Genomic DNA, 19,956 nt, shown 5'->3' with positions numbered 1-19,956 from the left:
AAGCATGGTATGTTGAGTAAACTAGTGTGGCATCAGAGCATCAGGCTTACTGGTATCTCATTGCCTTTGTGCAATTTATTTTTTATGAGCATTTTCTTTGGGCTTTGCCAGATGATTTGCAACACCAGTAACTGAAAATTGGTCAATTTTTGATATTCACATGCAGAAAATAAAGCTACTTCAAACTGTCTCTGATCAAATAGTTCATAGGGTAGAATTCAATATGAATTAGCATTTATTAGGTAACTTCACATTTTCCCATTTTTGCATTTTGAGATACAATTCTCATCTACATTCGCACTTGTCACAGAAGCAAATTAACATAGACAGATTACATGTACACAATGCTTGGGACCTGCACCCAATTTCTTATTTACTGCTTGTCATTTCATCCCATGAAAATGTAAAACATCGAAAAGAAGTGTTACACAGAACAACCACAAGCAGAGATATACATATGGGGACCCTACAGGCGTTCAAGTCACATGGGGACCGCCGACCTGAGTGTCCGAGCAGTTCTAGGCGTTGCAGTCTGGAACCGCGCGACCGCTTTGGTCGCAGGTTCGAATCCTGCCTCTGGCATGGATGTGTGCGATGTCCTTAGGTTAGTTAGGTTTAACTAGTTCTGAGTTATAGGGGACTGATGACCTCAGAAGTTAAGTCCCATTGTGCTCAGAGCCATTTTCACACGGAGACCCAACAGGCGTATGAGGCACTAGGAAGGAAAGTCTGGTATACATCAGGACACAGCAATGTTTTTTCAGAGTAAGGGTAAAAACCAGACAGTGACCACTCAGTCTAAGTGCTCAAAGAATCTTAAGATGAATAGCAGAAGTCAAATAGTGGGTGCAAAAACGGACATTCCAGAATTGAACAACAGTATTATAAAAAGGATAGGTTGTTAGTCACCATATAGAGGAAATGTTGAGTCGCAGGCAGGCAAAACAGAAAGACTGCTACACATTTAATCATTTGGCCAAAAGGCCACCTCCTGAAGTAGAAAAAAAAAAAAAAAAAAAAAAAACTCACACGAGCGCAAAACTAACTCACACGAGCGCAAAACTAACTCACACGAGCGCAAAACTAACTCACACGAGCGCAAAACTAACTCACACGAGCGCAAAACTAACTCACACGAGCGCAAAACTAACTCACACGAGCGCAAAACTAACTCACACGAGCGCAAAACTAACTCACACGAGCGCAAAACTAACTCACACGAGCGCAAAACTAACTCACACGAGCGCAAAACTAACTCACACGAGCGCAAAACTAACTCACACGAGCGCAAAACTCACACGAGCAAAATTCACACAGATGACCACTGTGGCCAGACACTGTCATAGCTGTGTCTAATGGGAGGGGTGGGGGTGGGGGGGCGGCAAGGAGCAGCAAAGGGGTGGGGAATAATAGACTGGTGTAGGGGAAGCTGTAGTGCTGCTTGTGAGAGCATGCAGGGACATGGTGGGGACAGGGCATGACAGCGGCTAGGTACAGCCTGGATGTTTGGAGGAGGAGAGCAGAGAAGAAGACATAGGGAAGGGGAAGGGGAAAGGACCAGTGGGTGTGTTGCTCAAATATAAATCTATGTCGTGCTAGAGCAAGAGCGGAGAAGGGGATATTTAAGTGGAGGACAGGGACTAGTGAAGGTTTAGGCCAGGGAGGTTACAAGAGCATAGGGTATGTAAGAGGGAGTAGGGAGTTCCTACCTGTGCAGTTCAGAGAAGCAGATGGTGATAGGAAGGATACAGATAGCACAGACTGAATCACTCATTGAAGTGAAGCACATTGGTGGTGCGCCTGGTGGTGGGGGGTCATGGCATCTACCTTGTCTCATACCTCATAACCTTTCAGTAAACCTAAAAGTGATGACTGTCTCCTACAACCACCACCACCACCACCACCACCACCACCACCACCACTCCAGTCACAGCCATCTCCTATCCCATCAAATCCCAGAGCTGGCTCTGAAAGCAGTCATCTGTGCTGCTTTATGTGTGGGCATAATGAGTAAGTTCTTTCCACATGAATGGCTGCTAAAACTGATAAAGACAGAGCTAGACCACTCAGTTGTTAAACATGCTGCCCCACACAGTGTACTTCACTTCCATGACTGTTTCACCATCTGCACCATCTGTATCCTTCCTACCACCACTAGCTTTTCTCAACTGTGCCAGAGGGAACTCTCCCTGCAATGCACCCTATGTTCCCTTAACCTCTTTACCTCAACCTTCACTAGTTCCTGCCCCTGCCCTCCATTTAACATTTCCTTCCCTGCTCCCACTCCAGTACATCACAGCCTTTAATTTCACCAATGCACCAACTAGTCCTTTTCTTCATTACTTTCACTGCCACCCCCCCCCCCCCCTCACAAACCTTACTCTGCTATCCCTTCCCCTCCCCTCCATACTTCCTCCTTACCCCCACCACTAGATTGCTGCTGCCATCACAGTTACAACTCAATCTGGCCACAGTGGTCAGAAACAGTGGGCGTGCGCACACGTGAGTATGTCACTGCAGGTGGTGATCTGACCTAAAGCTGAAATGTACAGCAGTCTCTGTGCGCCTTTTTGTGACTTAACGTATCTTCTACATGGTTAATATTGTCTTTCCATGCAAACCTGCAATTTCTAATTCTGAAAAATAGTTTTCTTATTTTATATACTAATGATTATACCGTATTTACTCGAATCTAAGCCGCACCTTTTTCCGGTTTTTGTAATCTAAAAAACCGCCTGCGGCTTAGAATCGAATGCAAAGCAAGCGGAAATTCTGAAAAAAGTTGGTGGGTGCCGCCACAACTTACTTCTGCCTTCGAATATATGTAGCACTACACAGGCATGCTTTGTGGGCACAAAGAAATACTGGCGCCAAAACCTGTGCGTCAGTAAATAAATTTAAAAAAAAGGTGGAAGACGAGCTATTTTCTCCGCCCCGAGTTTCGACCACTGCATTTTCATACATTATCCAACGAAGTAAATACAAATTCCGTATTTTTCATCTTAGAATGTAGCAGCATTTCAATGTACTACGAAAATCCGACTGGCAAGACTGTTTGGGATGTTTGTCAATATGGCCAACTCTACGTTCTGAATTTTTTCCTATCTGTGAGAAGAGATGGTTGCTAATAGGAACTTTGATAAATTGTGAATCACATGCAGTATCCTCGTCACCATAAGAATAATACGCATATGAACATTTTGCCATGTATTGTTTCATGTTTGCTGTTATCTCGTTTAAATCCTGTCTGCCTAATGAACTACAAAACTAGAGTGAAACAACAGCAAATGCGGAAGAATATACATATCGTGTCATGTTTATATTCATATTATTCTTATGCTTAATAGTGATATAGTCAGAAATGGAGCACGGCAGTTTACTAGATTTTTAAATCTAAGATGACTAATTTCTGTGTAGAATGTAATGTACTAAAGAGGCGCCTGCAAAGATTTTCAAACGGTGAAAAATTTTCGCTAACTCTCGTTCACAACATCATCTATCATACGCAGTCTATTAGTTGGTTCTTGTTGATCATTACCAAAGAAAGCAGCAGTGTAGGTAACAACAAATAGCAGTTTCTTGCCAGTGTTTCATTAATGAGACGATTCCTCTCCCCCCCCCCCCCCCCTTTAAAAAAGAAAAAGTGGCAGTAGCACGCACAAAAGCAAGCCATGCCGCGAGCAGCGACAGGCCGTAAACACGCACTATCAGAATTCGACAAACAATGCATGACACAGTACAGTAACGCATTTTCAGCTTAGAGTGATAAACACCTATAACAAAGAAAACTGCGCTTATCAGATCAAAGAAAAATAAGCAATCAATTCAAACCAGACGAAGCACGTGGAAAAGGAAGGGTACCCATATAAAAACGGACGGAGCGCCTGACGCATGGCAATGGCTACCTGGTAAAGCTTAACTGCTAAGCTTACGACTCGAACCTAACTACTGTAACTGTATAGTCATTCATTCGACCTAAATTGTGTCTCATATTAAAATGGACTGACTTTGTTTCGATTTGGAGATGCGGCCTATAGTTTTTCTCTCCCCTTGAATTTCGAGTCTCAAATTTCAGGTGCGGCTTAGATCCGGGAAATTCTTTTTCCCTTGATTTCGAGTCTCATATTTCAGGTGCGGCTTAGATTCGAGTAAATACGGTACCTTATGACACTTTTGGCAGGATACGTAGCCAGCCAAATGGGTACAGGAGTCTTTTACCCTTTGGCAGAACAGATTATTACGATTATGATGATTAGTAGTAGTAGTAGTAGAACAATAAAACACAGTGGTGGTGGTTGTGACCCAGGGAAAGGAGCCTGCAAGGCCAGCCAGTATCTGGGGTATATTTTCCTGGCTTTATTTGAAGATGAAATCAATATTTGTGAAATATACGTGTGAAGACCTCACCATAGAAGGTGTAAAACAAGACTCACTGGCAATGAGTTTAGCCTCTCACAGGGAGAATATTTGTGACACACTCAGTTCCCTGTCAACAATGTTATCACACATAACTGTTACTTACACTTTATTACCAAACATGGATATATTATGTTAATTGCATTTTACTGGCATTCTACATGTTCCTCCTAAACTTTCAATGAAAGTGTGGTAATCTCATTCTTGACATGTTTACATACTGTGTGTGACAAATACAATTTCTTACACAATTTTAAAAACAAAATTATATTGAATAGCTGCAATTACTTTGGAAAAGTAATATTTGCACGTTTACTCACTTATTGATTCTAGACGCTTCAGGCTGCGTGATGCACTGAGGAATATTGTCCGAATCAACCAGAAGACACCAGCCAGCACTATAGTTGGTATCAGTGTCCAATAATTAACAACAGCTACTATGATGATTGTCCCTACAAGTGTGAGGATTATCTGGAAAAGCAGAAGTAATCTTTAGTACACAGCATATCGTTTGCCAGACTATTTGCATTACACATCTACTTGAACACGGAACAATATTGCTATTATTTTGCCAGTTTATCAGGCTTGATGCACAGGAACTAAAAAAATATTAACACTTCCACCCTGAATACCTTTGTTTCAAATGATGTTGGCTGCTTGCATCTGGAAGTGTCAGCAGGTGTAATCCCATATTACAGCTGCACACGACCACTTGAGTACTACCTAAATCACGGCATACCCTAGAATGACTTCAAAAAGCTATTGATAACCTAATCCACTGTGAACAGGAAGATTTCAATCTCACTCCTCCCACGTACAAGTCTAGTGCATTAATGCTGTGACATCCCAATTCATTTAAGGTATTCGTAAAGTTGACTGATCACTTCTGTTCATTTTAGCAGATGTAGTAAGAGAAACTACACACAGGCTATTATGTTTGACTTGTGTCTTCACATATGATTGTATCACATCAAAGGTAAAAGAAGGCAACATGTATAACCAGTACAGAAGAGTGATATATCAACCTCACTATCAGGGAGTATGCCTTGTTTAGGATTTGTGAAAAAATTCTGTTCTACTTGTTGCATCAAACAAAATGCCTTCAGTGCCAATTTCAACACTGTCGTCTTCATCTTCAGAAAGAACAGTGCAGTGGCTTTTACAAAGAGGAGGACTTCTGTAGTTTCCTTTAATTCCTCATCAGCATCCAAAGAGTTACACAACTATAAACAGTTGAGCCCATTTTGTTTCAGCCTCATACAAGACCATGCTCAAATGGCATTAAACATGTTTAGTAAGATTAATAACTGTCATTTTCTGAACTGAAAACGTGCTTTAAAATTAGGCCAAATCCACTGACATCCTAATTAAAAAACTTACAACTGGAGTAGTAGTAATTTCTACAGCTCAGTCTGTCTGGTGATCAAACATAGTAATCCAAAAATTTAAACACTACAGTTGCTTCAGAACCACTTTTTGGATTACAGAGAGTGAAACATCATTGAACTTTTCAGTCTCAGATTCTATTATTAGTAAAATTAATTACCATAGCTGCAATATAGCAAGTTGATACAGATACTTATTTAGAATTTATCTTAGTGGGAACAGAACTATATCTGCATCATTACGCTGCAATTCACAAGTGCCTGGCAGAGGGTTTATGGGACTACTTTCAAGCTATTTGTCTACAGTTCCACTCTTTAACAGTGCATGGGAGAAACAAACACTAATCTTTCTATGCTCTGATCTCTTATTGTGATCATTTTCCCTATGTACATTGGCACCAACAAAATATGTTCGTTGCCTGAGGAGAAAGTTGATTATTAAAATTCCATGAGAAGTTCCTCTCACAGTGAAGAAGGTCTTTTTTTTAAAAAAGATTGCCACCCCAATCCACGAATCTTAACCATGGCGCACTCTCCCCTGTTCCGCACTAGTACAAAACGAGCTACACTTCCTTTCACTTTTTAATGTCCACCATCAACCCTATCTGAAGCGGACCCCGTACTGTGCAGCATTACTCCATAAGAGGACAGACAAGCACAGTGCAGGCAACCTCTCTAGTAGTCTTGTTGCATTTTTTAGTATACTGCCAGTAAATATCCATCTTTGGTTCACTTTTCCCACATCATCTTTGTTGCCATTCCAATTTAAGTTATTCATAATTATAATCCCCAAGTGTTCAGTTGAATTTTAGATTTGTGTGATTTGGTGTGTAACCAACATTTAATAGATTCCTTTTGGTACTGATGTGGATGACTTCACTTCCAATTGCCAATCTTTGCACCATATACATACCTTGTCTAAATCATTTTGCAATTGGTTTTGATCATCTGATGACTTTACAAAATGATAAATGATGGCATCACCTGATAACAATAAAAAATAGCTGCTCAGACTGATTTAAGTCATTTATAGATCAAGGAAAACAGAGGGCCTCTACCACTTCCTTGGGGACAATCAAATATTACACGTACTTATTCAATGACTCTCAATCAATTACTACAGACTTTTCTAGCAAAAAATCATGAATCCCACCGCAGAACTGAGATGACACCCCACAGTCACACAGTCACACAGTCACACAGTCACACAGTCACACAGTCACACAGTCACACAGTCACACAGTCACACAGTCACACAGTCACACAGTCACACAGTCACACAGTCACACAGTCACACAGTCACACAGTCACACAGTCACACAGTCACACAGTCACACAGTCACACAGTCTGGTTTTAAGTCTCTTGTGAGGAATTGTGTCAAGTCTTCTGGACAACTGAAGACATGGAATCAATTTGACATACTCTGTCAATAGCACTCATTACTTCACAAGAATAAGAGCTAGTTGCATTTCACAAGAATTTTATTTTCTGAATCTCTATTCACTATTTGTCAGCACATCCTTTTCTTTGAGGTAATTCATACTGTTCGAACACTGTGTATGTTGCAAGATCCTACTGTAAACTGATTTGTGCATGTGTGTGTGCGTGTGCGCTGATCACTCCTATATGTCCTTTCTTGGATATTACTGTTACCTGTGCAACTTGCCAGACTGTAGGTACAAATCTTTCTTTCATGACCAGCTGCATACAATTACAAAGTATGGAGCTATTTTATCAGCATACTCTGAAAGGGACCGAACTGGTATACAACCTGGATTGGAGGCCTTGCCTTTATGATGTACTTTAAGCTTGTTTGCTACACCAGGGCTATCTACTACTAAGATACTCATGTTGGCAGTTGTTCCTTATTCAAGTGCTGGAATATTTACTTCCTCTTCTTTGCTGAAGAACTTTTGGAAAACTATATTTAGTAACTCTGCTTTAATGGTGTGGTGATCAATATCATCACCATCGTCATTGCAGAGTGAAGGTATTGATTGCATCTCGCCGCCGGTGTACTTTATGTATGACCAGAATCTGTTTGGATTTAACTGCCAGATTTTGAGACAGTTTCATTGCGGAACTTATTGAAAGCATGTTGCATTTAAGATCTTGTGAAATTTTGAGCTTCTGTAAAACTTTGCCAATCCTGAGGATTTTGCATTCTTCTAAATTTCTAATGCTTTTTTCATAGCTTCTGCAACAGTGTTCTGGTCTGTTTTGTGTACCATGAGGGATCAGTACTATCCCTTATTAATTAATTTGGTATATATATCTCTTAATTGCCCCTGGTACTATTTCTTTGAATTCAAACCAAATCTGGTCTTCACTTACATAGTCTGCCAAAGGAGTGGAGACTGTCTCTTCAGGAGGCATCATGCCAATGTTGTTTGGTTTTTTTTTAAATACATATATACTGTTTGTGATTTTTGTGGGTTTGGATGTTGAATATTCAGTCTTACTGCAACAACTTTATGGTCACTAATCACCTTCTCTGTCATGCTGCTTCCCGTTTGCTCAAGATTATTTTTGGCTAAGAGGTCAAGTATGTTTTCACAATCATTTACACTTCAAGTGGGCTCCTGAACTAACTGTTCAAAACAGTTTTCTGAGAAAATACTCTGTACCATTTCAGATGATGTTTTATGTCTACCACCAACTTTAAACATGCGTTGTTTCACCAATGGATCGAAGGTAGATTGAAGTCACCACTAACTGTATAATAATATATTAAATGCTTTTGTAAACTGGAGACAACAGATGAGGTGACTCTTCCTGCATGTTTCACTTATGTTTACGCACCTCTTGTTAGCTTAGAAAAATCCTCAGACTAAAAAACTGAATGGTTATGATACAAAGCCTGGATTAATTGCTAGCACTTGGGGTTTGTCTCAAATATCATTTTAACCAAATGGTATCTGTCATCTTTCCCCCCCTGCTCATTGCAGTATATAAAAGGTTATTACTGCACATACTCTGGAGAACTCTGCCACACTGAATGCTTCAGAAATCCAATAAGTGAACTGTTGGATAATTTTCATTTCTCATGTATTAGGCGAATGAATTGAGAATGTACTCTTAGTTCCAAATAAGTAAGTTTGTTGGAATCTTTATTTTCTACAGTAGCTATATGACTATTCTTAAATAAAATATCATTTTACTCCACTTTTGCAGGAAGCAAAAGGGATTTTGTTTGTAAAAGCATAAAAGTCAAGTCATTTGAAATCACGTGAGTGGTAAGAGTCAGAAGAATAAAAAAGGCACATCAACTGGGAAAATTTAAGCAACAACAAAAAGGAAGTGGTTTAATTGATAAAGACATTGTTCATGCATTTGGCACAATAATGGAAGCAAGAACAGGAGTTTTGTTAACTATATGAATACCAGAACTGGCAAGTTATGCATACGCAACAATCTAACTATAGTGATGTCACTTCACTGAGGATCATTTGCCTGGATGATCAGTTCTGGAGCTCTGGTTATGAGAATTTCATAGGGCATCTGATAGTGTGTGTGGCTCAGAAACTTCAGCCAACTGCTCTAGCATGCATGCATATGAAGAAGCTCCCACTTCTATAAGTTATGCATTTAAAAAATGTATATAACTAAAAGGCAATATTAAATGTACATAATCTGAACTATTTACCTGAAAACAGTCCACAATTGTAATAGGAAGAACTTCATCTACATTCCCTATGTCCTTCGAAAACCTGTTGAGTATTCGACCTGAAAACATAATCAAAGAAAATAAAATGAGTTATTTTGCAATTGTCTATTACAGACTACTAACAGCAGGATGTTAAGGAGTGGTAGCACCATTTGGTGGAAGAGCAAGTGTTGAATGGGATGTACAAGGAAAAAAGCAGTTTTACTATTATTTCCAAAAGCTATTAGAAGTTTTGCAATTATTACTCATCTCCTATCCTGTTTAAATTTTATACAATAATGATCCATGGTGAGGAAATTCTTGAGAATGTTTGACATTTACATCAACCATTTCCTGGAGGATTTCCTACCACTTTCAGCTAAGTGTTTGCTCAAGAAAACAAGACAGTAACAGATGAAAAATTAGGATAAATGTTAGAGACTTATGACAACTAACACAAACATACATTCAGTAAAACCGCACTTCAAGAATGACATAGCCAAATAACCTGATGACTGACAGCTTGTTTGGGTGCACTACATCACTACATGTGGCTTTCAGCACCCATATGGAAAGTATTATATGAATGTGATTAAAATGAACACAACATTGAATTATAAGTGATGCGTCCATCACAACGGAACACATTAGAAACTCAAAACAACAGTTTCGACAGGAGTCTTGACAACTCACAAAGTTTTAAAATCTGAACCACACTCATCATCTTAGCAGCTAAAATGGAGGAAAAGTCCGTACTTAAATTTATTTCCATTCTCTTGTATGAACCCAGCAAACAGGCTATTAGAATATTATGATTGAAATGTCTTCCCTGCAGGTGGCATCAGCTGGGCAGGCATCTCCCCACAGTAGATGACATGGGTCAGCTAACTGTCTGTTTCCATGACTGGAAGGAGGATTGCCACAGCCAGTTTGTTTCACACACTGCAGCTGCTTTTCAGACATTTCTAGCCACTGTCTCCAAACAGCTTTTGACTTTCCAGTTCAACAGTGCAGAAATGTCTAAATGCAGACAGCATATTTTATACAGTGCCCCCTGCAAGCTTCCTTTGTAGTAAAATAAATTTTCTCTTTTCCTTTGATTCTGATGTGCTCTGGTGCCAAGCAAAATACTACTTCCTTTCCCAGGTAAAGTAGGCAAATATGGGAGTTATGAATCATTTAGGGCATTTTCTCTGCTGTGTACATATGTGAAATTGCTATGAAAGTAGGGGGAGAATCTGAATTGGTGAGAAAACTGTTCTAATATCCCTCATGCCCCAGAGTCTTTAGGATTAAAAAGAGAGTTCTACACTGCAGGCTGTACATTCATTTGAGCCAAATCCTGGAAAGAGACTGTAAAACAACACCCAAGTGTGAATGAAGATGTGTGAATGTGTGTGCGAATTGTTTTCCTTTTTTATGTCTGATAAAGGACTTATCCACTGGCTTATAGTATTAAGCAATTTCTCAATGTGCCTGTGCCACTGAGTGCCGCCTCTATTTACATAGTAGCAATCTATCTTTTTCATATTATTTTTATTCTACCCAGATTTTCCATTATCCAATTATACATGTACACTGTGACAAAAAATGTAAAGCACCTAGAATGGGAGGAAGAAATGAAATAAAACTTCACAGGTTGAGGTGGTATATGATGTTATTGCAACAGTTACAAAACTGTGTCCACATGGCAAAATGAGCCCACTCATAGCATGATGTTGCACCACTTCTGGCCTAGCTGCATACACTGACTCAGTTGGGAATGGTGTCAAAGCAACTGTATCCTCTCCTATGGCAAGCTGATACACAATTGCAATACTGGCATTGGGCTGGAGTTTATGTCTGAGCTAGTCTAACATGTTCTCTCTGGGATCAATATGGGGATGTTGCTGTCCACAGGGGTGCCTCAACATCATGAACACACTTCATACACACACATGCCATGTGCCATGATACTGTCACATCAGAAGTAACACACTAGGATGATGGATGTCTGAGATTTTGCTGTGCTGTCAAGAGTTGCCTCAATCACTACCAGACATGAGCTGAAGTCTTACCTGATTGCTCCCAAATTTATGATGCCAAGAGAAATGCCACTATCCCTCTCCAAAGCATTGGAAGAATAGGATCTCTCTGATGATCATAATTTGGGGCAAGGCAGAGCAGTGATTCATCACTGAACACTGTGACCCATTCTTCAGCAGACGTTTCCCAGTCACAGCATCACTCCAAGTGCAGCAATCTTGTGTCGGGGTTGTTAACAGTAGTCCTTCATGGGACAGTAATTTCTCAGCCTGAGTGCTACTAGTCTCTGACCAATGGTCTAAGATAACATTAAGTGTGGCAGGGTGTCCATTACTTTCTCAGATGGCACGCACATATGTGCAGGGGTTATTATGTGTTTTCTGTACAATACAGGAACCTTCCTCATGGAAGACAGATGTGTTCGACCTGAACCTTTGTGAATAATGTGCCTGCCCTCACACTTCCTTGCAGTCAAACAATGAACCACTGTCGAACCTGAAAGTCCCACAAATCTGGATTTTGTACCATTCTACCAGCTGGCCAAATGGATACACAACAAGGCCCCTTTCAAATTCTACCAGGTGCTGGCAACACTGTCTCTCACAAGCATGTGGCATCTGCATGTCCTTCGCTAAGATCCCTCAGTATTTTATGTTGTTCTCACCTTTGTATCTCCTGCCGGGCCTCGTAACAGCACTAAACATAACATACTACCTTTTACAGTTAATTTCAACTTTAATCAATTATGTACCCACTGATTGTGTGTGTGTGTGTGTGTGTGTGTGTGTGTGTGTGTGTGTGTGTGTGTGTGTATGTGTGTGTGTGTGTATGTGTGTAGTTACACAACATCTGATCATGTCTTCTGGATGCTTCACTTACATCAGGTAGTATACATTAGATAGATGTGTGCCACCTTCATGATCCACACAATTAAGTCAAAATCCACACTCCCTGTGAATCAACATGTACTGCTGTTATGCTGTTCAGTGGTCACTGAAGCATGCACAGAGCCTATGGTGACAGACACCTAATAGCACACAGTCACCTGCCCCACAGCTAAGGAAATCTTTGTTCACAAAACTCATAACTCTTGGTATCCATGACTGAATTCTTTGAGTTGCTGGCCATTTAGCACCACCAAGTAACACCTACAGCTTACGGATGGCTACAGACGTGGGTAAGCCTAACCGAAGGAGAGAATGGTACAACAGAGTAATGTCCATTCCCAATGTAAATCATCAAACCTGTTTGCACACACAAGATTGATTTGCTGGTGAAAGAGTATTAAAGCATTTATGGAGAGGTGAGGAAAAAAAATCGTAGGTGTGTTTTCAATATAGCACCGACTGAACGAATGTTTGATTAACATGATACATCATTAGGGCATATCTTTTGCTGAGGCACATGGTGGTGGTGGTGGTGGTGGTGGTGGTGGTGGTGGTATTAGCAAGGTATGGGGGCAAGAGTCATGTCAGCACAGATTACATATCATCCAGGAAATGATTTTCCACTTCTATACACGAGTAAAACTTTCGCAGGAGATGATACAGGTATTTCGTCACCTAATAGAGTGGTTTGATGTGGGCCTTCTAAACAACAATACTAAAGTGTTATAGGAATAAGAAAATACTTGATAAGGAAACAAAATTTAGTACTTTTCTTTGAAGGTAAAACAAAATAATTATTTAGAAACAGTGAACTGAAAAGTTTTAAGTAGAACTTCACTGCATACTGAAATTTACAATATCTTTCACCTGAGCAATGTGTGTTTCACACATACTAGTTTACAAAAATCAGTTTTTTAAAGAATGATTAGAGTATGAATTTACACATACCTGATGGATTATTGTTGAAGAAATGCATAGTTGCTCGTGTAACTCCAATAAACATTTGATTGTGAAGCCTCATGGATGCACGTATGCAAAGAATAAAAAATGATATAGAACGAAGTATTGTTATCAGAATTGTAGCACCTATTATTGCACTATATATGTACACACTTGTGTCTCTGCTTGGTAGCCAGCCATGCTGTGAAAGGTCTGGCTCCGTCTCATTATACAAAGCCAAACTAGTTTTATTTTCCTGGGATAGGCTTTGTAGCACTTCCTCTGAATTGGCCCTAAAAAGTTTTAAAATTGGTGATTAGCTGTGCATTCCAATACAGTAAGTCCAAAGCAGAACTAAAACTAATACACAAAAACTTGCAACAGAAATATTTACCAGTAAGATAGCCAGTAATCACCACCCAGGACAGAGACAGGTGTTAGGATAAATACAATGGCCACGAATAACTGCAGGCAATAGTTGCCACCATAAGAAAAATATGCATAGTAAACAGCTTTCTTGACACCACCAGATGTTCTCAGTTCTGCTTCTTGCCGTGGTGCTGAGTTTTCTTCTACCGATACTGTCCGCTAAAATTAAAAGGCATTTCAGGTTATAAACTAGCATTAATTATTTTTATTACATCTTAGACAAATACCTGTAGATATAATAAAATTTAAGGAACTTCACATGAGATTAATATTAGGATCACAGTACCATTAGTTTTTCTCATGAAGATATTTATGTATACCAAGTCATGCAAACAAGCAGCCTAAGATGATCAGCTTTCATAGTGTTATTCTTACATACCCCCATCACTACCTTTCTCCTACTATTCATTCCATACCCCCATAAGCCTTTTTTCACATAAACATGATGTGTACAAACACGTGTGTGTGTGTGTGTGTGTGTGTGTGTGTGTGTGTGTGTGTGTGTGTGTGTGTGTGTGTGTGTAGAAAGAGAAAAGAAACAGAGGTGGGTATCAGAACAATACCTCCTAGAAAGTATAGGGTAGGGGTAGGGGTAGGATTAGGATTAATAGATAAGAGTTTGGTGTCAGTGAAAGAATGCACTACAACTCACCTCAATGAGATTTGATTTCTCTACAGCTTCCTCAGAGTCACCATCTCCTGCAGTGCCTGCAATTCCCTCGTCAGAATTCATAAGTTTAGCAAAGTCTAGACCAGACCGCTGAAGCTCAGAGTAACTGCCTTTTGCTTCAACTACACCCTGCAAATTATTTTCTAATCAATGTAAGTTTATTGATGAATATCAAGCAATGAGATACTATCAAAATAAATTTATGTAGTGATAATCATTTTTTAATAGTTTGAAATTCATATGAAGCTATAAACTCATTTTAATGATTAACATGGAAAATAGCTGTCATACTCCAAGAAGTAGTACACGTAACTTGAGCAAATTAGTAAATTGTGAGTGTGAAAGAGCCTCCAAATAACTGACATCCTCTTACCAAGTTTATTCCCAGCTAATGACTGCCTAAAAATCAATTAGAAATCTATGATAATTTACATCACCAGAACACTATGGTAAACATTGCTGTGCGGACTACCGAAGTACTGTGTCCTCTCAAACACAAACTAATATCTTCAGCATATTTTATCCGTAAATTGTCACTTTGCCAGGGCTCTCCGGCATTGGAATAGCTTCCATCATTATTGAAGATAATGAGATTTAAATGTCTTGGGGAAAATTAATTGTAAGATCTGTAAGAATTAAAAATCATCCCACTAATGATTGCATCTTTAATTATGCACACCAGGTGCCACAGAATATGAAGGTATTTCTAATATACTGCTATTTATTTCACAGCCTCCCTCAGTTTTACTTGAAAAGGAAACATCTAATTTAAACTGCTTGTGATTGCACCAAGGCTAACAGGAACAGAACATTCCAGGTAAACTACATTACCGACCGTCTATATCCAACACTGTTTTATTTTCTCTACTTGCCGAATTTTTATTAACATTGTGTGATTAACAACATTCAATATGAATATAATTAGAAAGCTTCTTATCTGCCTTTTTTTTAATGCTTTCACTAGAACACTTAATTCGCACAGAGACTGACAATGAAACAGTTTAAGAGCGAGGTGGACTTCTCAAAGAATTCAGCAAAATTCATTTGAGTAAAGTACACCAATAATATGTAAATGCTTAATTATCACTGAACTAATTTCAAAATCAAGTATATATTTTCCCACTATATAACACAGTGAACTAGAGCGCTCATACAAAATGCTGAACTATGAATTACTTGTTAGTTACATCTATCAGTGAGGGAAATTCTCCATTATTCACTATCTTCTTTAAGTACACAATTCTAAATGCATGTTACAAGTGACTTCCACAATAAAAACAAAATTTCACCTTGTTTCTTTTTAACGGGGATTAACTACAAAAATGAAGTTTGTTTGTGCAAATTACACAGCCTGACACTGATTTGCTGTATTACAGAAGAGAAAAAAGCATGGAAAATTCGTATCAGCCCAAAATACTCATACTTTCTCTGATGTGAACAGATGAAGACATTGCTGTGTCACCACCATCACTGAACTAAAAGTTTCTTGCTTTTACTTTAAATGTAACACACAAAATTAACTGTTTCAGAATTTCATTGTTTTATTACCATTATGATTGGTTTCCCTATCGGTTGTGTGTGTTGCATGAAGTATAGAAAGAAAATAAGTACTCAGCATCCGAGACACAATCCCCTCAAACAATAGCACTGAGAGCCAGAGTTTTTTCTTCTGGCTAAAAGAAATGAAAAGGTTTTAGGAAGAGGGGCCTAGTAGGAATTTATTAGGGCTGTCACTCAGAACCCCAGAACACTTTACAGAGAACACAGGCAGCATAGTGTGTCTCAAATACAGAAGAAAATTATTATGTGACTTACCAAATGAAAGTGCTGGCAGGTCGACAGACACACAAACAAACAAACAAACAAACAAACAAACAAACACAAACATACACACAAAATTCAAGCTTTCTAAACAAACTGTTGCCTCATCAGGAAAGAGGGAAGGAGAGGGAAAGACGAAAGGATGTGGGTTTTAAGGGAGAGGGTAAGGAGTCATTCCAGTCCCGGGAGCGGAAAGACTTACCTTAGGGGGAAAAAAGGACGGGTATTTTCCCCCTAAGGTAAGTCTTTCCACTCCCGGGATTGGAATGACTCCTTACCCTCTCCCTTAAAACCCACATCCTTTCGTCTTTCCCTCTCCTTCCCTCTTTCCTGATGCGGCAACAGTTTGTTGCGAAAGCTTGAATTTTGTGTGTATGTTTGTGTGTATGTTTGTGTTTCTTTGTGTGTCTGTCGACCTGCCAGCACTTTCATTTGGTAAGTCACATCATCTTTGTTTTTGGATATACTTTTCCTACGTGGAATGTTTCCCTCTATTATAATGAAGAAAATTATTAGATACATATGTACTGCACAGCAGAAAGAATCTTGTCACTTATTTCATAAACTACAAATTCTGTTTCCTTCATATAAATTTACAAAATTACAATCTTTCAACAATGCAGACAAAAATTGGGGAAACTACTTTTAACCACACATATAAAATGAGGAAAAAAAAGAATTTTTGCTACCTGAACACCTATCCCTGAAATATACGGGGATGACAATATATATTAATGTGTAAAAACATGTTTAATATGAAACCTATGATTCTAAGTGGAAGATTACAGCAGATTCTGTGGGAAAAAAATGCTACTATTTGGTAGAAGAATACATAGAGGATGAAATGATAATCTGATCCTAGTAATCATAATTATTAGGATGCTCTTATAAGTTTTTTTTATGTTTATGGCAACGTTTCACCACAATGTTGACTAATAAAATAACCATAATAATAATGTCAGGATGTACCAACAACATAGGGCTGACAATTATTGTACAACAGTCCAAACCAGATAAAAGCAAGAAGGAATATTTGCTTGATTTCATTAATAACAATAATCACTTATGAAGTGGTACCTGAAAATTGCCTTCCATTATTGTTTAATGAATCATGAAGCACACCACATTGATAAATGGACAATATAAAATGTCAGAGGTTTGATTGTACACTTAACTACTAAACTTAATCATGAAAAAACAGCTTTCTTGCACACTATCTAACAAGAGGGACCATGCACCTCATTATACCAGTCATTGGCACTACAACATCAACAGGAAAGAATGGGCAGGAGAGAATGGGCAGGAGAGAATGGACAAAAGTTAATATGGAAAACATCTAAGTAAAATACTGAGATACAGCACAAAATCTAAGCTTACCTCATTAAGAATAACTATTTCATCAACATGATGAAGAAACTGGATTTGATGAGTGACCAGAACACATATGCTATTTCTAAGCAGCCCTACAATACACTCATCAAACAGATGTCTTGCTACGTGGGGATCAACTGCCGAAAGCGGATCGTCAAGAAGGTAAATGTCTGCCCTCCGATATACTGCCCTGTAAGATAAAGGTTTATCTTCAAAATTTTGAAATAAATTAACTACTATGAAAAGCAATCTTGGAAACCTAAAACTATAGTTTATCAGTCAGTATTCACTTCAATTACAGTTCAGTGCCACATCTTACACTTGAACTGTTTGAAAAAAAAAAAAAAAAAAAAAAAAAAAAAAAAAAAAAAAAAAAAACCACACACACACACACACACACACACACACACACACACACACACCACTTCCAATGCATTTTCACTACATAATAATTTCCTTCCTTTGAATAGAATATATGTAGTCACATACAAATATACATAGTTCAAGAAATAAACAGATATACAGATATTTACAATTTGATGCTGATAATTTTCAGGTGATATGTGCAACTGAATAAAACCAATTTTATCATGCCATGAGCTTTTTGGCATTAAGAAACAAAGACACCATTTGTGGCCTGAAATATCTACATATTTATGTGTATACTATTTTTCCTTACATGCTAAACAGTGCTTTCAGCTTAGAAGCAGTTCTGACACTTTCTGCCTTTCAGTAATGTAATAATCGTCCAATTTGGAAGTACCTACCTGGCAAGATTGACACGGGCTTTTTGTCCTCCACTTAACATGATTCCTCTATCTCCAACAAGTGTCTTATCACTATGTGGAAATGAGGCAAAGTCTTCTTCCAATGCACAAGCTTTTATTACACGCTTATACCACACTCTGTCATATGGTTCACCAAACAGTATGTTCTGACGCAGAGATCCCGCAAATAACCAAGGTTCCTGTGATGCGTATGATGTTTTCCCTCTTACAATCAATCTTCCTGAGGTCAGTGGCAGCTCACCAAGAATGGTTTGTAATAAAGATGACTAGAAAAAATGGGATCATCATAAATAAAGGTACACCATTTTTAAGTATTTACAGGGCAGTCAAAATAAAACTGGTCCAGATACTGAGCACCACATATCAATCTTAACATTATGGAACAGCTTTTCAACATTCTGATGTGCTTCAAAGTTCATATAGTTGGACAGCTTGAACCAAAGAAATTAAAATTTTATCATCTAAATATCCAGACACCATCTGATACAGGAATCACCAGAAGATATTGGAATGCATTGGTTGGAAGTTTTTGATTCATGCACAAGAAAGTTTCTAAGAAACATACAAATTCTTTTTGAAAATGTAATCACTCTATCATTCTTTAAGACCTAACCTACAGGAGTGACATGGTCTCAATTGACTAAATGTGTCAAGTGAATCTACTGCAGGACCCCTCGCATATTACCATATTTACCAGATTATAAGACAAGGTTTTCCCCCAAATTCATTGTTTGAATAATGCAAGGTCTCACAAACTATTGCTGGTGAGGTCAACTATTTTACTTTTGCATAATACATTAATACAGGGTTCATCCAACATTTACAGATGAAACTTCAGAAATTGATGTGTGTCACAGATTTGTTTTCAGGAATTTGGAAGGGTTGGAGAGGGAGAGCAACTTGGCTGAGAAATAGGATGAATGTGGGAAGTGGCAAGTGAGCAGCAAGTTTGTGATGCTGTACCATGGGAAATTATGCCATGAACCTTTGCTTTTCATGAACATTTACCACATTTAAACTGCAGTTTGCCTGAATCCATTTATGATCTGAATTCACTTTCCTTTAAAGTAGGACAAATACTCAATAGTATACATTTCTGCATGAGATGATAGAAGTCTAGACAAGGACAAGTGGTGTACTTCCATGTTCTGTACAGCAATGTTGTCACTATGTAGTGGTTCTAGCTGCTTTGCTTTCCCTCTTCGTTTGATGTCCTCAGTGTCGACATACTGTATTGCTACACTGGCTGAAAAATGAGTTTTAGATTCAGACAGTGACTACAGTAAATAATGTAGTCGACAGGTGCACAGTTGCATTTCACAGTACTTTAATTTTATTGTTCACAACCCCCTAATAATACACAATTATATGGCCAGTGCACTATTGTTTAACTTTTGATCAGCCTCATGAACAGTTTTTAGGCAAACTGCCACATACTGTTACAATAGTTTACTATTTAATGTCTACGAGCAGTAAAAACCTAATCACAAAATTCACAGTTCTTTATGAACAGAAAGGTACGTATGGTGCTGACACTGTCATTGTTTTAACACATGGCCTAATTGTGTAACCCTTATT

At 38.5% G+C, this 19,956-nt stretch overlaps 1 protein-coding gene across 3 annotated transcripts in view; it reads right to left on the bottom strand.

Moving 5' to 3' along the window:
* LOC126235975 (probable multidrug resistance-associated protein lethal(2)03659) overlaps positions 1-19,956 on the bottom strand; it is a 301,252-nt gene that overhangs the window by 34,664 nt on the left and 246,632 nt on the right. For all 3 annotated transcript variants that reach the window (XM_049944950.1, XM_049944951.1, XM_049944952.1), the window contains 7 exons: positions 18,358-18,644; positions 17,597-17,780; positions 14,381-14,527; positions 13,694-13,887; positions 13,309-13,592; positions 9,449-9,528; positions 4,737-4,887 (listed from right to left, as the gene is read on the bottom strand). In XM_049944950.1, coding sequence (XP_049800907.1) covers positions 4,737-4,887; positions 9,449-9,528; positions 13,309-13,592; positions 13,694-13,887; positions 14,381-14,527; positions 17,597-17,780; positions 18,358-18,644 — 1,327 coding nt within the window. The remainder of the gene's footprint in view (positions 1-4,736; positions 4,888-9,448; positions 9,529-13,308; positions 13,593-13,693; positions 13,888-14,380; positions 14,528-17,596; positions 17,781-18,357; positions 18,645-19,956) is intronic.

This window comes from Schistocerca nitens, chromosome 2, assembly GCF_023898315.1.
Source record: "Schistocerca nitens isolate TAMUIC-IGC-003100 chromosome 2, iqSchNite1.1, whole genome shotgun sequence".
Lineage (NCBI taxonomy): Eukaryota > Metazoa > Arthropoda > Insecta > Orthoptera > Acrididae > Schistocerca > Schistocerca nitens.
Note: the sequence above shows the minus strand (reverse complement) of the source record. Positions and strands in the feature narration are given on the sequence as shown.